The sequence below is a fragment of the Brachionichthys hirsutus genome, chromosome 20 (genome assembly GCF_040956055.1).
Source record: "Brachionichthys hirsutus isolate HB-005 chromosome 20, CSIRO-AGI_Bhir_v1, whole genome shotgun sequence".
Classification (NCBI taxonomy): domain Eukaryota; kingdom Metazoa; phylum Chordata; class Actinopteri; order Lophiiformes; family Brachionichthyidae; genus Brachionichthys; species Brachionichthys hirsutus.
The window spans coordinates 10,833,575-10,846,498 of NC_090916.1; the positions used below are offsets into that span (position 1 = coordinate 10,833,575).

Genomic DNA, 12,924 nt, shown 5'->3' on the forward strand with positions numbered 1-12,924 from the left:
TCTCCCCGTGTCTGCGTGGGTTCTCTCCGGATTCTCCCTGTGTCTGCGTGGGTTCTCTCCGGATTCTCCCCGTGTCTGCGTGGGTTCTCTCCGGGTTCTCCCCGAGATAGGCTCCAGCTCGACCCGCAACCTGGTAACGGACAAAGCGGTTGGTAAATGAATGAGTGAATGAATGAAGTGATCGTTATCTGTATTTTCTGTTTTTAATTTCGGCACAAAATCGGAAAACGATCCGTTTCTCGTTTTGGTTTTGAAAACGATAAATGAAAAAACAATTCGTTGTTTTGGATTTTTGGTATTTGGATATTTTGTATTGAAAAACGAATGAACGAATGATGCACGGATCAATAGGGAGGAGCGCTCGATGCGGGGTCTATGACGCGAACCCTTCCGGGACAAACCGAAAGTCGTGGTCGCTGTTTTTTATCGCGATAGTTGCAGATGACGTAATATCTGTGAGACGAGGTATGACGTGTTGTTTGTGAGACGAGGTATGACGTGTTATTTGTGAGACGAGGTATGACGTGTTATTTGTGAGACGAGGTATGACGTGTTGTTTGTGAGACGAGGTTGCTAGCGCTCATGAAGGCCAGACGCGGCTCTCCTGGAGGTTGCTGTGAGAATTATCACTGTTAAACTATGAACATGAATATTAATCAACCTTCGTCAGCTGCGGTTGGAGCGGGTACTAAATGTAGTTTGTTGTGGCTCGCGAACGGTAGTCAACTTAACAAAGTTGACATTAGCATTAGCATTAGCAATGGTTTGTTTCATGTAACACGACGCTATTTTAACCAGCGTAGTTTAACGTTAACTGGAGATAAACTATTTGTCGTTGTATTAGCTAAAGAACACATTAATCTAGGTTAACGTTGGCTGACTAGTGTTTTTGTAGTATTAATAATAATGGTCTGGTTAACCTAGCCCTGTTTTAGTAACCGGTGCTATTCGCTGATCTGGTTAACCTAGCCCTGTTTTAGTAACCGGTGCTATTCGCTGATCTGGTTAACCTAGCCCTGTTTTAGTAACCGGTGCTATTCGGTGATCTAGTTAACCTAGCCCTGTTTTAGTAACCGGTGCTATTCGGTGATCTGGTTAACCTAGCCCTGTTTTAGTAACCGGTGCTATTCGGTGATCTGGTTAACCTAGCCCTGTTTTAGTAACCGGTGCTATTCGCTGATCTGGTTAACCTAGCCCTGTTTTAGTAACCGGTGCTATTCGGTGATCTGGTTAACCTAGCCCTGTTTTAGTAACCGGTGCTATTTGCTGATCTAGTTAACCTAGCCCTGTTTTAGTAACCGGTGCTATTCGCTGATCTGGTTAACCTAGCCCTGTTTTAGTAACCGGTGCTATTCGGTGATCTGGTTAACCTAGCCCTGTTTTAGTAACCGGTGCTATTCGGTGATCTGGTTAACCTAGCCCTGTTTTAGTAACCGGTGCTATTCGGTGATCTAGTTAACCTAGCCCTGTTTTAGTAACCGGTGCTATTCGCTGATCTGGTTAACCTAGCCCTGTTTTAGTAACCGGTGCTATTCGGTGATCTAGTTAACCTAGCCCTGTTTTAGTAACCGGTGCTATTCGGTGATCTAGTTAACCTAGCCCTGTTTTAGTAACCGGTGCTATTCGGTGATCTGGTTAACCTAGCCCTGTTTTAGTAACCGGTGCTATTCGCTGATCTGGTTAACCTAGCCCTGTTTTAGTAACCGGTGCTATTCGCTGATCTGGTTAACCTAGCCCTGTTTTAGTAACCGGTGCTATTCGCTGATCTGGTTAACCTAGCCCTGTTTTAGTAACCGGTGCTATTCGGTGATCTGGTTAACCTAGCCCTGTTTTAGTAACCGGTGCTATTCGCTGATCTGGTTAACCTAGCCCTGTTTTAGTAACCGGTGCTATTCGGTGATCTGGTTAACCTAGCCCTGTTTTAGTAACCGGTGCTATTCGGTGATCTGGTTAACCTAGCCCTGTTTTAGTAACCGGTGCTATTCGGTGATCTAGTTAACCTAGCCCTGTTTTAGTAACCGGTGCTATTCGGTGATCTGGTTAACCTAGCCCTGTTTTAGTAACCGGTGCTATTCGGTGATCTGGTTAACCTAGCCCTGTTTTAGTAACCGGTGCTATTCGCTGATCTGGTTAACCTAGCCCTGTTTTAGTAACCGGTGCTATTCGCTGATCTGGTTAACCTAGCCCTGTTTTAGTAACCGGTGCTATTCGCTGATCTGGTTAACCTAGCCCTGTTTTAGTAACCGGTGCTATTCGCTGATCTAGTTAACCTAGCCCTGTTTTAGTAACCGGTGCTATTCGGTGATCTAGTTAACCTAGCTCTGTTTTAGTAACCGGTGCTATTCGCTGATCTGGTTAACCTAGCCCTGTTTTAGTAACCGGTGCTATTCGCTGATCTAGTTAACCTAGCCCTGTTTTAGTAACCGGTGCTATTCGCTGATCTGGTTAACCTAGCCCTGTTTTAGTAACCGGTGCTATTCGCTGATCTGGTTAACCTAGCCCTGTTTTAGTAACCGGTGCTATTCGCTGATCTGGTTAACCTAGCCCTGTTTTAGTAACCGGTGCCATTCGGTTATCTGGTTAACCTAGCCCTGTTTTAGTAACCGGTGCTATTCGCTGATCTGGTTAACCTAGCCCTGTTTTAGTAACCGGTGCTATTCGCTGATCTGGTTAACCTAGCCCTGTTTTAGTAACCGGTGCTATTCGGTGATCTAGTTAACCTAGCCCTGTTTTAGTAACCGGTGCTATTCGCTGATCTGGTTAACCTAGCCCTGTTTTAGTAACCGGTGCTATTCGCTGATCTGGTTAACCTAGCTGTGTTTTACTGGTGTTTGCAGGCAGAGGATGTCTGGTGCAGCTCTACGTTTGATTTCCTGTCTGCCTGGTGTGAAAAAACTTCCTAAGTTGAAAAACACAAGTTAGTAGACTAAATTAACCTACTTCTATACTGCCCTTGTTTATTTTCTCATAAAGTCATTCAACCTTTGATAAGAAGGGATTCAAACTCATGTCTAATATAGATTCATGTTCTGGTGAAATGTAGGAAATATTGCTCAAGTGACTGGTGCAGTTGTCTTGGGGTAAGTTATTGTTTTTAAATACAGATTTTAATTATCTGCAAGCATCTTTGTACCACAGCATATCCACTATCTTTCCCCAGGGGCTGTATTTTTATCGCATATGAAGTGGAGGCCTTGAACAAGGCGGTGACCATCGACACCAGTGCCATTCTTCAGGAGAAGTACAAGTCTTATATCTATCTTCAGACTACTCCCTCAGATGAAAAGGAGAACCTTGCTGCTGGTGAGAAAAGTGGAACATTATCATGTGCATCTTTTGGACAATTAAAAAGACTATTTTAAGGTATTTTAGTTGCTTATATGTTTTGTTTTTATAACTTGGTGAAATGTACAGCTCTGTGACCTCTGCAAACTTTGTTGAGGTGCTGTATTCCTCTCAAAGCCATACTTAGTTGAATGTCCAGGTACCTTTTATTTTTTACAGTTACTTGTCTTTCCTTCTATCGTTCGTGCATTCCTGTCTGCATATCTGGGTGTGTTTGTTGATTGATGTCACTTCCACTTCTCAAGGCTGATAGTTTTATCTAATGTTTCACTTACTATCCCAGTGATTTTCAACCTGTGTGCCGTGGAACATTATCCAATTATCAAATAATGTGCCGTTGTCGAGTGTCTGTTCTGTAATAAAGTGCGCTTCAGAGTAATACTTTTTTATGTCACTGGGTGGCAGCAGACGGCTAATTGCCTCTAAAAAGACAATAGAATTACAGCTGCACCTGACAGGTGACAGTGACAGAGAACTTTTTGAGAAGGGGAAACGCTAACTCCGAACAGGGCCTTGGACAAAATTCTGACCCAGGTGAAGGCCCTAGTGTGAGTGGAGGACGATAGAAAAGAGACAAGCTAGCTTTCATTCGGATTTACTTTACCACTATGTAAAGCGTCTTTGAGTGTCCAGAAAAGTGCGATATAAAACCAATGCATTATTATTATTATTCTGTTATATGTACTGTGTTAGGCTATAGACTGTCATTTTGGTTGGTGGTGTGCCCCAGGATTTTGTCAATGTAAAAGGTTTGCTGGGGCTCAAAACAAGGTTGAAAAACACTGCAATATAGAAACACACCGGTTAGCAGATGTTCTGGGTGGTGTATCTCCTCTTGGTATTGTTTTTGTACAAATTTGATTTCTATTCATGTTTTCTTCTAATTGTGGTACTTGTAACATTTTCAAACTGTCTTTTCCAGGGCTCACTCACAAAGCAAAGAGGGAACTTCATAAAGCAGCGAGGCGCTTTCTGGAAATATCATCAAGGCTTTTTTTGGGATCAGTAGATGGTAGGAGATTGACAGCTGACCCATTAACCTGAAAAACACTCTTAAAGGTCGCAGTCAAATCTCACCATCAAGCCTTGTGACTTTAAGATTATTACTATTGGAAGTAGTAATATTTACAGTCAGAAAACAACAGCACATTCAATTTTGGGCAAGGGAAACGCCTGCCTTGCGTATCCGGTTTCGTATGCTGCATAGTTTGGGCATTATTGTCTGTAATCATAAATGTAACGTTTACTAAAAATTATAGAAATGTCATAACTTTTAATTAATTGAATTCTAATAACACATGTAATAAACTCTCCTTAAACACAAATAGCTGCCAAACAGATGAAACGAGGGTGGACTTTACAAGCTTTGCAACTTCATAGCTTTTTGTAGACAAAAGTAGGTCGTTCACCTTTAGTGTAATTTCATTGTCCGTGGAGATGTGTGTTTCCTTTCCTGGCTTTGTTCTGACAGCATCAACACGGTGTTATGTTTTTCCTTTGCTTCAGAGCACTTGAGTCATGTGGATGCAGACCCACATGAGTTGGCATTATGGGTCTTACTAAAGAGGACACAATCTGGGAAGAAGGACAGCAGATTTCAGGCTGTGCGGAGCCTCGCAGAGAATCCCCACTGGCATGGTAAACGCAGTCGAGTGTGCGGCGTGTAGAGCGGCGTGGAGCGGCGTGGAGCGGCGTGAAGCGGCGTGTGGTTGGATCACCTCTGTTCACATTGACACAGACTACCAGTACCAGACAGCAGCACAGGCTATAGACCTGCGGACAGCAGTGGGCCTGGCCCGGACCCCTCAGGTGGACCTTCGATTCTTCTTACGCACTCCTGCATTGCATAATCTGGAGAATGCAAGTATCTCAATACACAAGTAGATTACTACACATTCTGTTTTCTAAATAAATTACAAAACATTGTTGATTGATTTGGATTTCTTCAGTTTTCTCAGGACTCGCATTGGTGATCGGCTGCTTGTTGGAATGGACTATTTATGACGCTTATAACGTGATAACTACGATGTGCCAACGTCTCCACAGGGCCCGTCACTAGAGGACGAACTGAGGCAGCTTTTGGGGTCTCTGACTCGGTCCGAAGTGGACAAATGTGTTCAGTATTTCACCTCACTGGCCCTCAGAGAGAGCACTCAGTCCTTGGCAGCACAACGGGTAACAGAGACAGAAAGATGGGGTCACGTGTACTTCAGTTAAAACCCTTATCGAGTACACCGAGCATCAAAGGATGAGCACACGGACTCTGTTGCAGGGCGGGCTGTGGTGCTTTGGGGGTAACGGGCTGCCCTACGCCCAGAGCCTCACCTCTGTCCCCTCTGAGACGGTGGAGTCGTTCTGCTTACAAGCGCTGGTGCAACACTCCAAGGTAACCAAGGCAACCAAGGCCATCGGAACGTGTTCTAGATCTTCTAGCATTACCACTGGACTGTCTTCTTGTCCCCTGAGGGGTCGCCACAGCAACCCAGCGTTCTCCACTTCACCCTGTCCTTTGCATCGTCCTCCCCAACACCAGCCACTCTCATGTCCTCCTCACTACGTCCATGTCTCTTCTCCTGGGTCGTCCTCTAGTCCTGTCCTTTGCATCGTCCTCCCCAACACCAGCCACTCTCATGTCCTCCTCACTACGTCCATGTCTCTTCTCCTGGGTCGTCCTCTAGTCCTGTCCTTTGCATCGTCCTCCCCAACACCAGCCACTCTCATGTCCTCCCTCACTACGTCCATGTCTCTTCTCCTGGGTCGTCCTCTAGTCCTGTCCTTTGCATCGTCCTCCCCAACACCAGCCACTCTCATGTCCTCCTCACTACGTCCATGTCTCTTCTCCTGGGTCGTCCTCTAGTCCTGTCCTTTGCATCGTCCTCCCCAACACCAGCCACTCTCATGTCCTCCCTCACTACGTCCATGTCTCTTCTCCTGGGTCGTCCTCTAGTCCTGTCCTTTGCATTGTCCTCCCAACACCAGCCACTCTCATGTCCTCCTCACTACGTCCATGTCTCTTCTCCTGGGTCGTCCTCTAGTCCTGTCCTTTGCATCGTCCTCCCCAACACCAGCCACTCTCATGTCCTCCTCACTACGTCCATGTCTCTTCTCCTGGGTCGTCCTCTAGTCCTGTCCTTTGCATCGTCCTCCCCAACACCAGCCACTCTCATGTCCTCCCTCACTACGTCCATGTCTCTTCTCCTGGGTCGTCCTCTAGTCCTGTCCTTTGCATCGTCCTCCCCAACACCAGCCACTCTCATGTCCTCCTCACTACGTCCATGTCTCTTCTCCTGGGTCGTCCTCTAGTCCTGTCCTTTGCATCGTCCTCCCCAACACCAGCCACTCTCATGTCCTCCCTCACTACGTCCATGTCTCTTCTCCTGGGTCGTCCTCTAGTCCTGTCCTTTGCATTGTCCTCCCAACACCAGCCACTCTCATGTCCTCCTCACTACGTCCATGTCTCTTCTCCTGGGTCGTCCTCTAGTCCTGTCCTTTGCATCGTCCTCCCCAACACCAGCCACTCTCATGTCCTCCTCACTACGTCCATGTCTCTTCTCCTGGGTCGTCCTCTAGTCCTGTCCTTTGCATCGTCCTCCCCAACACCAGCCACTCTCATGTCCTCCCTCACTACGTCCATGTCTCTTCTCCTGGGTCGTCCTCTAGTCCTGTCCTTTGCATTGTCCTCCCAACACCAGCCACTCTCATGTCCTCCTCACTACGTCCATGTCTCTTCTCCTGGGTCGTCCTCTAGTCCTGTCCTTTGCATCGTCCTCCCCAACACCAGCCACTCTCATGTCCTCCCTCACTACGTCCATGTCTCTTCTCCTGGGTCGTCCTCTAGTCCTGTCCTTTGCATTGTCCTCCCAACACCAGCCACTCTCATGTCCTCCCTCACTACGTCCATGTCTCTTCTCCTGGGTCGTCCTCTAGTCCTGTCCTTTGCATTGTCCTCCCAACACCAGCCACTCTCATGTCCTCCTCACTACGTCCATGTCTCTTCTCCTGGGTCGTCCTCTAGTCCTGTCCTTTGCATCGTCCTCCCCAACACCAGCCACTCTCATGTCCTCCCTCACTACATCCAGATACAGTTGATAGATGTTCAGATACAGTTGATAGATGTTCAGATGCAGTTGATAGATGTCCAGATGCAGTTGATAGATGTCCAGATACAGTTGATAGATGTCCAGATACAGTTGATAGATGTTCAGATGCAGTTGATAGATGTTCAGATACAGTTGATAGATGTCCAGATACAGTTGATAGATGTTCAGATGCAGTTGATAGATGTTCAGATGCAGTTGATAGATGTTCAGATGCAGTTGATAGATGTTCAGATACAGTTGATAGATGTTCAGATGCAGTTGATAGATGTTCAGATACAGTTGATAGATGTTCAGATACAGTTGGTAGATGTTCAGATGCAGTTGATAGATGTTCAGATACAGTTGATAGATGTTCAGATGCAGTTGATAGATGTTCAGATACAGTTGATAGATGTTCAGATGCAGTTGATAGATGTTCAGATGCAGTTGATAGATGTTCAGATACAGTTGATAGATGTTCAGATGCAGTTGATAGATGTTCAGACACAGTTGATAGATGTTCAGATACAGTTGATAGATGTTCAGATACAGTTGATAGATGTTCAGACACAGTTGATAGATGTTCAGATACAGTTGATAGATGTTCAGATACAGTTGATAGATGTTCAGATGCAGTTGATAGATGTTCAGATGCAGTTGATAGATGTTCAGATACAGTTGATAGATGTTCAGATACAGTTGGTAGATGTTCAGATGCAGTTGATAGATGTTCAGATGCAGTTGATAGATGTTCAGATACAGTTGATAGATGTTCAGATACAGTTGATAGATGTTCAGATACAGTTGATAGATGTTCAGATGCAGTTGATAGATGTTCAGACGCAGTTGATAGATGTTCAGACGCAGTTGATAGATGTTCAGACGCAGTTGATAGATGTTCAGACGCAGTTGATAGATGTTCGGATACAGTTGATAGATGTTCGGATACAGTTGATAGATGTTCGGATACAGTTGATAGATGTTCGGATACAGTTGATAGATGTTCGGATACAGTTGGTAGATGTTCAGATACAGTTGATAGATGTTCAGATACAGTTGATAGATGTTCAGATACAGTTGGTAGATGTTCAGATGCAGTTGATAGATGTTCAGATACAGTTGATAGATGTTCAGATACAGTTGGTAGATGTTCAGATGCAGTTGATAGATGTTCAGATACAGTTGATAGATGTTCAGATACAGTTGGTAGATGTTCCAAACATCATAAAATGCGTCTTGTCTGCAGGTGCAGAGCCACTGTGACCACATAGTTGCCAATGGGGGCCTGCAGCTCCTTCAGAGAGTTTATCACCTTCGCAAAAATTCCTTGATTATTCAGAGGAACGTTATTCGTATCATAGGAAATTTGGCACTCAATGAGAACATTCACCAGGCCATAGCCCAATCGGGTAAGTCTGAAAGTCATTGAGTTATTCCAGAGGGTTCTGTGTCTGGAGGCTCATACTTGTTTACATTTTATGGGTTTATTTTTAATATGTTCTTGCTCATCTGGAACACCTGCAGGCTGGGTCTCCGTGCTGGCAGAGATGATGCAGTCTCCTCACATCATGCAGGTGTCTCATGCAGCCCGTGCTCTGGCCAACCTGGACAGGGAGGCGCTGGAGGAGAAATACCAAGATGGCATCTACATCCTGCACCCACAAACTCGTGGCAAGTATGAAAAAAAATCATTTCATTAGGAGATATATTTGTGAATAATGCATTTCAAATTTGAATTTGATATCTTTTTCTTTTTCTTTACCTATATTTATCTTTGACACGATGTTCATTTGCAGTCAGCCAATCAAGGCAGATGTGCTCTTCATCCATGGGATACTAGGGGCAGCCTTTAAGACGTGGAGGCAGAAAGATCGCAGCACTTTAGAGAAAGAAATGGATGCAGAAAGCATGGATGACTACACTGAGTGCTGGCCAAAGGTAGAACGTCCACCGAAACGGACATTTATTTGGCACACAAGGTGGGCTGGTTCTCTTCCAATGTTCTGTCTTGTTGTGTGCACTTCTACTGACAGTCTTGGTTGGCTGCTGACTGTCCGAATCTGAGAGTCTTATCGGTGGAGTATGACAGTCACCTCAGCGATTGGATGGCCAAGTGTCCTGTTGACAATCAGAGGTGAGTCTCGTCTCAACATGAGTCATTGGTGCTTCAATCATTACGTGTGGCAGAGATGTGGAGCATGACAAAATTATTATTTTTCTCTCGAAAGAGAAATATAAATGTTGCTTAAGACAATTATTACTTAATAATATGATAGAAATGATTTTTCTCTAACAAATTAAGTTGATGTTCTCTCTGAAAGTAAACGCTCCATTGTGCATGATTCCAGGACGCTCTAACTGATGCATTACCGGTCATTTCTTCCAAAACCTTTTGACCCGTGTCTGATCGTTTTGGGGGAGGGGGTCTGGATGCATCAGCTTGTTGGGCGATGTGTTGGTGGACGTTTGGATTCTTGGGGTGCTTTATAAATTGTTTTTTCTCCTCAGGAAATCATTAGCCCACAGAAGTCAAGAACTTTTGAAAAAGTTAAAGCTGGCAGGAGTTGGAGAGCGGCCCCTGGTCTGGGTAGCGCACAGTATGGGAGGTATTTTGTCAGACGGGTACGCCCACCAGCATTTGGGTTTGGCTCTTATTTCATATCTTTACGTCTGTATCATCCTGTTTGATTTCTCTGTCAGGATTACTTGTTAAAAAGATGCTGCTTGATGCCTCAGAGGACCCAGATATGTATGAACTGCTGCAGAACACCAAGGGCATTTTATTTTATAGCGTTCCACATCATGGCACCTCCATGGCAGAGTACTCTGTACATGTCAGATACCTACTTTTTCCCTCGGTAGAAGTGAGAGAACTTTGTAAAGGTGAGTGAAGGAAATTAATTCTGAGGGCCAAATCCATTTTTGCTTCATAAAAAGTGTTCAACATCTACTTGCGATGTTGCCCGTGTGTCTCTCTGAAGACTCTCCAGCACTGCGAAACCTCAACGAGAACTTTCTGAACATGGCCAGAGAAAACGAATTCAAAGTGCTGAGCTTTGCAGAGACGCTGCCAACCAACATTGGGCCCATGATCAAGATACTGGTGGTTCCAGCGCAGTCAGCAAGTGTGTGAAGCAGCGAAGCGGTGATCTGAGGACATGAGGCTTATTGAAGCGCTGGAGCGTAACTCCTGAAAGCCTCTATCTTGCTTTGGCTCCGTCTCAATCCTGCTCTGGTTTGCTTCTCAGATCTCGGCATCGGGGAGCTCGTTGAAGTGGATGTGGATCATCTTAACATCTGCAAGCCCGAGAAGAAGAACTCATTTCTGTACAAGCGCAGTCTCCAGTTCATCTCTGAAGCCCTGCAGAGCGACGTTGGCCCCTGACTGAGCACTTGTGGCCCACGAGCAGCGCAGAGAAACACGAGGTCCTCTCTTTGCCCACTGATGTGATCACCGTATAGTTAAGGGAAGTTTAATGCATTAACTGTGTTCTCCTTTCTATGTCTTGCATTTAAATCTGTCTAGTAAGTCTTTTGCGATCAGCTGATTTATTCTAGAGTTTACCATTAGTTTACAAAGTAAAAACATGGTGTATTTAATTTCAATTTATTAATACAATAGATGGCAAATATTACAGAATTTTACCTTAAGATACAGATATAACTACAGTTTGAAAGTCATTGTCTGCCACAACTTAATCCTTACAGAACCTTATCTCAAATGGACATGTTAATATTTAATATGTTTATTTGTTTGCGCTGTATAGAACTAATAAACCTGCAGTTTTGGGTTTTTTATCTGTGTTTTTAGTCTAAACTGCAATTTGAATTTCTGCTTATGATTATATGCAAGAAACGAGACATTTAATTGACATATCTATGCACAGGAACTTATTTTAAAAGAGGCAATATGGTGCAAATCTCACCCGAAGTCTTATGACAATACTGCAGTATTTTGAAATATGTTTTTGTCACTTTATCTGACTGATAAAACTGAAGAAAAAAAATCTGTTGTATATTCTTCCCGAGGGTAAATTATGACCACATGAATTGATGTAACATATATTTGTCTACTATAAGATATTGCTACATCAGTATGTGTATTTAAAATAAACATAGAAAGTATTATGATAATATTGCTTATTTAATGCAATAACATATATTACATTACATTATACATTATATTCACCACAAACATTTTCATTGGTAATGGAATATCAACAGCTTCAAATAGAAGTATAACAGTGTAGTCCTATTCAGGGATGGAGGATGACGTTCGGATAAACTTTCCCACCCCTGCTAATGCGGCTGCGCCTTTTTGTCTTCAAGATTGTCCTTTCATGCTTGCCGTACAACGTCCTCTGCAAACAGCGCTGCTAAAGGTTAGCTAATTTCCGGTTTATATTCCTCTCAATCGGGACGTCTATGTGAATACTTCTACTTCGAGTGTACTTAAAGACAATACCGTTAAGCTAACGAGATTCTACCAGTTAAGCTAACGGGGCTTCTAGCAGTTAAGCTAACGAGATTCTACCAGTTAAGCTAACGAGATTCTACCAGTTAAGCTAACGAGATTCTACCAGTTAAGCTAACGGGGCTTCTAGCAGTTAAGCTAACGAGATTCTACCAGTTAAGCTAACGAGACTTCTAGCAGTTAAGCTAACGAGATTCTACCAGTTAAGCTAACGAGACTTCTAGCAGTTAAACTACGATTATAAAATCAAGGCTTTTTTTGAACCCGTTAGCTTTTAATACATTTGCTCTAAACTGGAGTTTAAAAGCTCATTTTTCCATGTTTGGGCAGGAAAGTGTTTTAAGTTTTGTATTCGCATCAACAATTCTACAATATGGTGAACGTGCACAAAGGCGTCCTCGTGGAATGGTGAGTGACAACTTTAGATGAAAGTTAGAAGACCCATATTGATGTTATTATTCACATTTATGCAAATGCAAAGCGTGTGTTTCTTGCTCCCTTTGCTAACTGGACTAGTGACCCTGCAATGAAACAGTTCCTCCTATTCCTGGATGAGAAAATGTCCCTGGGAAAGAAGTTCATCCTGAAGGACCTCGATGACACGCACCTCTTCATCCTGGCAGAGGTGGTCCAAACCCTGCAGGAGAGGATCGGCGAGCTGATGGACCAGAACTCGTTCCCCGTCACACAGAAGTAACTGCTGGAGTAGAAAGTACACAATAAAACAGCTTTGATTCAAATGGATTTCCCTCCTCCTTGTGAACCGTGGCGGCGCTGTGGCGCAGTGGGTAGCTCTGTGTGGCTAAATGAATATGCTACATTATCCGGAGGTGCTGAGATGATTCATTTTAGTGTTACTGGACCAGCATGGAGTTCATTAAGGGGCTTGATGGAGGGAAAGAAGCCGTCAGCCCTGGAGACGATGGCTCTCTCCTGCCCCCCCCCGGTTAGGAGACCAGAACACAACCGTTTCACGTCGCACCCAGAATGCCTTGCGACTTAAACAACACTGGCAGCTCCCAAACA

General features: G+C 44.2%; 2 protein-coding genes across 5 annotated transcripts; both read left to right on the forward strand.

Moving 5' to 3' along the window:
• Window positions 1-539: 539 nt before the first annotated feature.
• serac1 (serine active site containing 1) lies at window positions 540-11,214 on the forward strand. Its single transcript, XM_068753666.1, has 17 exons — window positions 540-616; window positions 2,838-2,917; window positions 3,044-3,080; window positions 3,161-3,303; window positions 4,268-4,357; window positions 4,852-4,983; window positions 5,084-5,205; window positions 5,392-5,520; window positions 5,618-5,731; window positions 8,671-8,833; window positions 8,949-9,099; window positions 9,221-9,362; window positions 9,458-9,558; window positions 9,933-10,030; window positions 10,125-10,307; window positions 10,406-10,549; window positions 10,673-11,214. Exons 2-17 carry the CDS (start codon window positions 2,845-2,847, stop codon window positions 10,807-10,809), a joined length of 1,959 nt encoding a protein of 652 aa, XP_068609767.1. The 5' UTR covers window positions 540-616; window positions 2,838-2,844; the 3' UTR covers window positions 10,810-11,214.
• Window positions 11,215-11,675: 461 nt separating this feature from the next.
• On the forward strand, window positions 11,676-12,632 carry gtf2h5 (general transcription factor IIH, polypeptide 5). 4 transcript variants are annotated; one of them, XM_068753885.1, is made up of 3 exons: window positions 11,676-11,806; window positions 12,229-12,306; window positions 12,415-12,632. In XM_068753885.1, the coding sequence occupies exons 2-3, from the start codon at window positions 12,272-12,274 to the stop codon at window positions 12,593-12,595; spliced, it is 216 nt and encodes a 71-aa protein (XP_068609986.1). In that variant the 5' UTR covers window positions 11,676-11,806; window positions 12,229-12,271; the 3' UTR covers window positions 12,596-12,632. The 4 variants fall into 4 exon arrangements, with proteins under 4 accessions (XP_068609986.1, XP_068609989.1, XP_068609990.1 ...); XM_068753888.1 differs by lacking the exon at window positions 11,676-11,806 and adding an exon at window positions 11,844-11,960; XM_068753889.1 differs by lacking the exon at window positions 11,676-11,806 and adding an exon at window positions 11,895-11,913.
• Window positions 12,633-12,924: the final 292 nt, after the last annotated feature.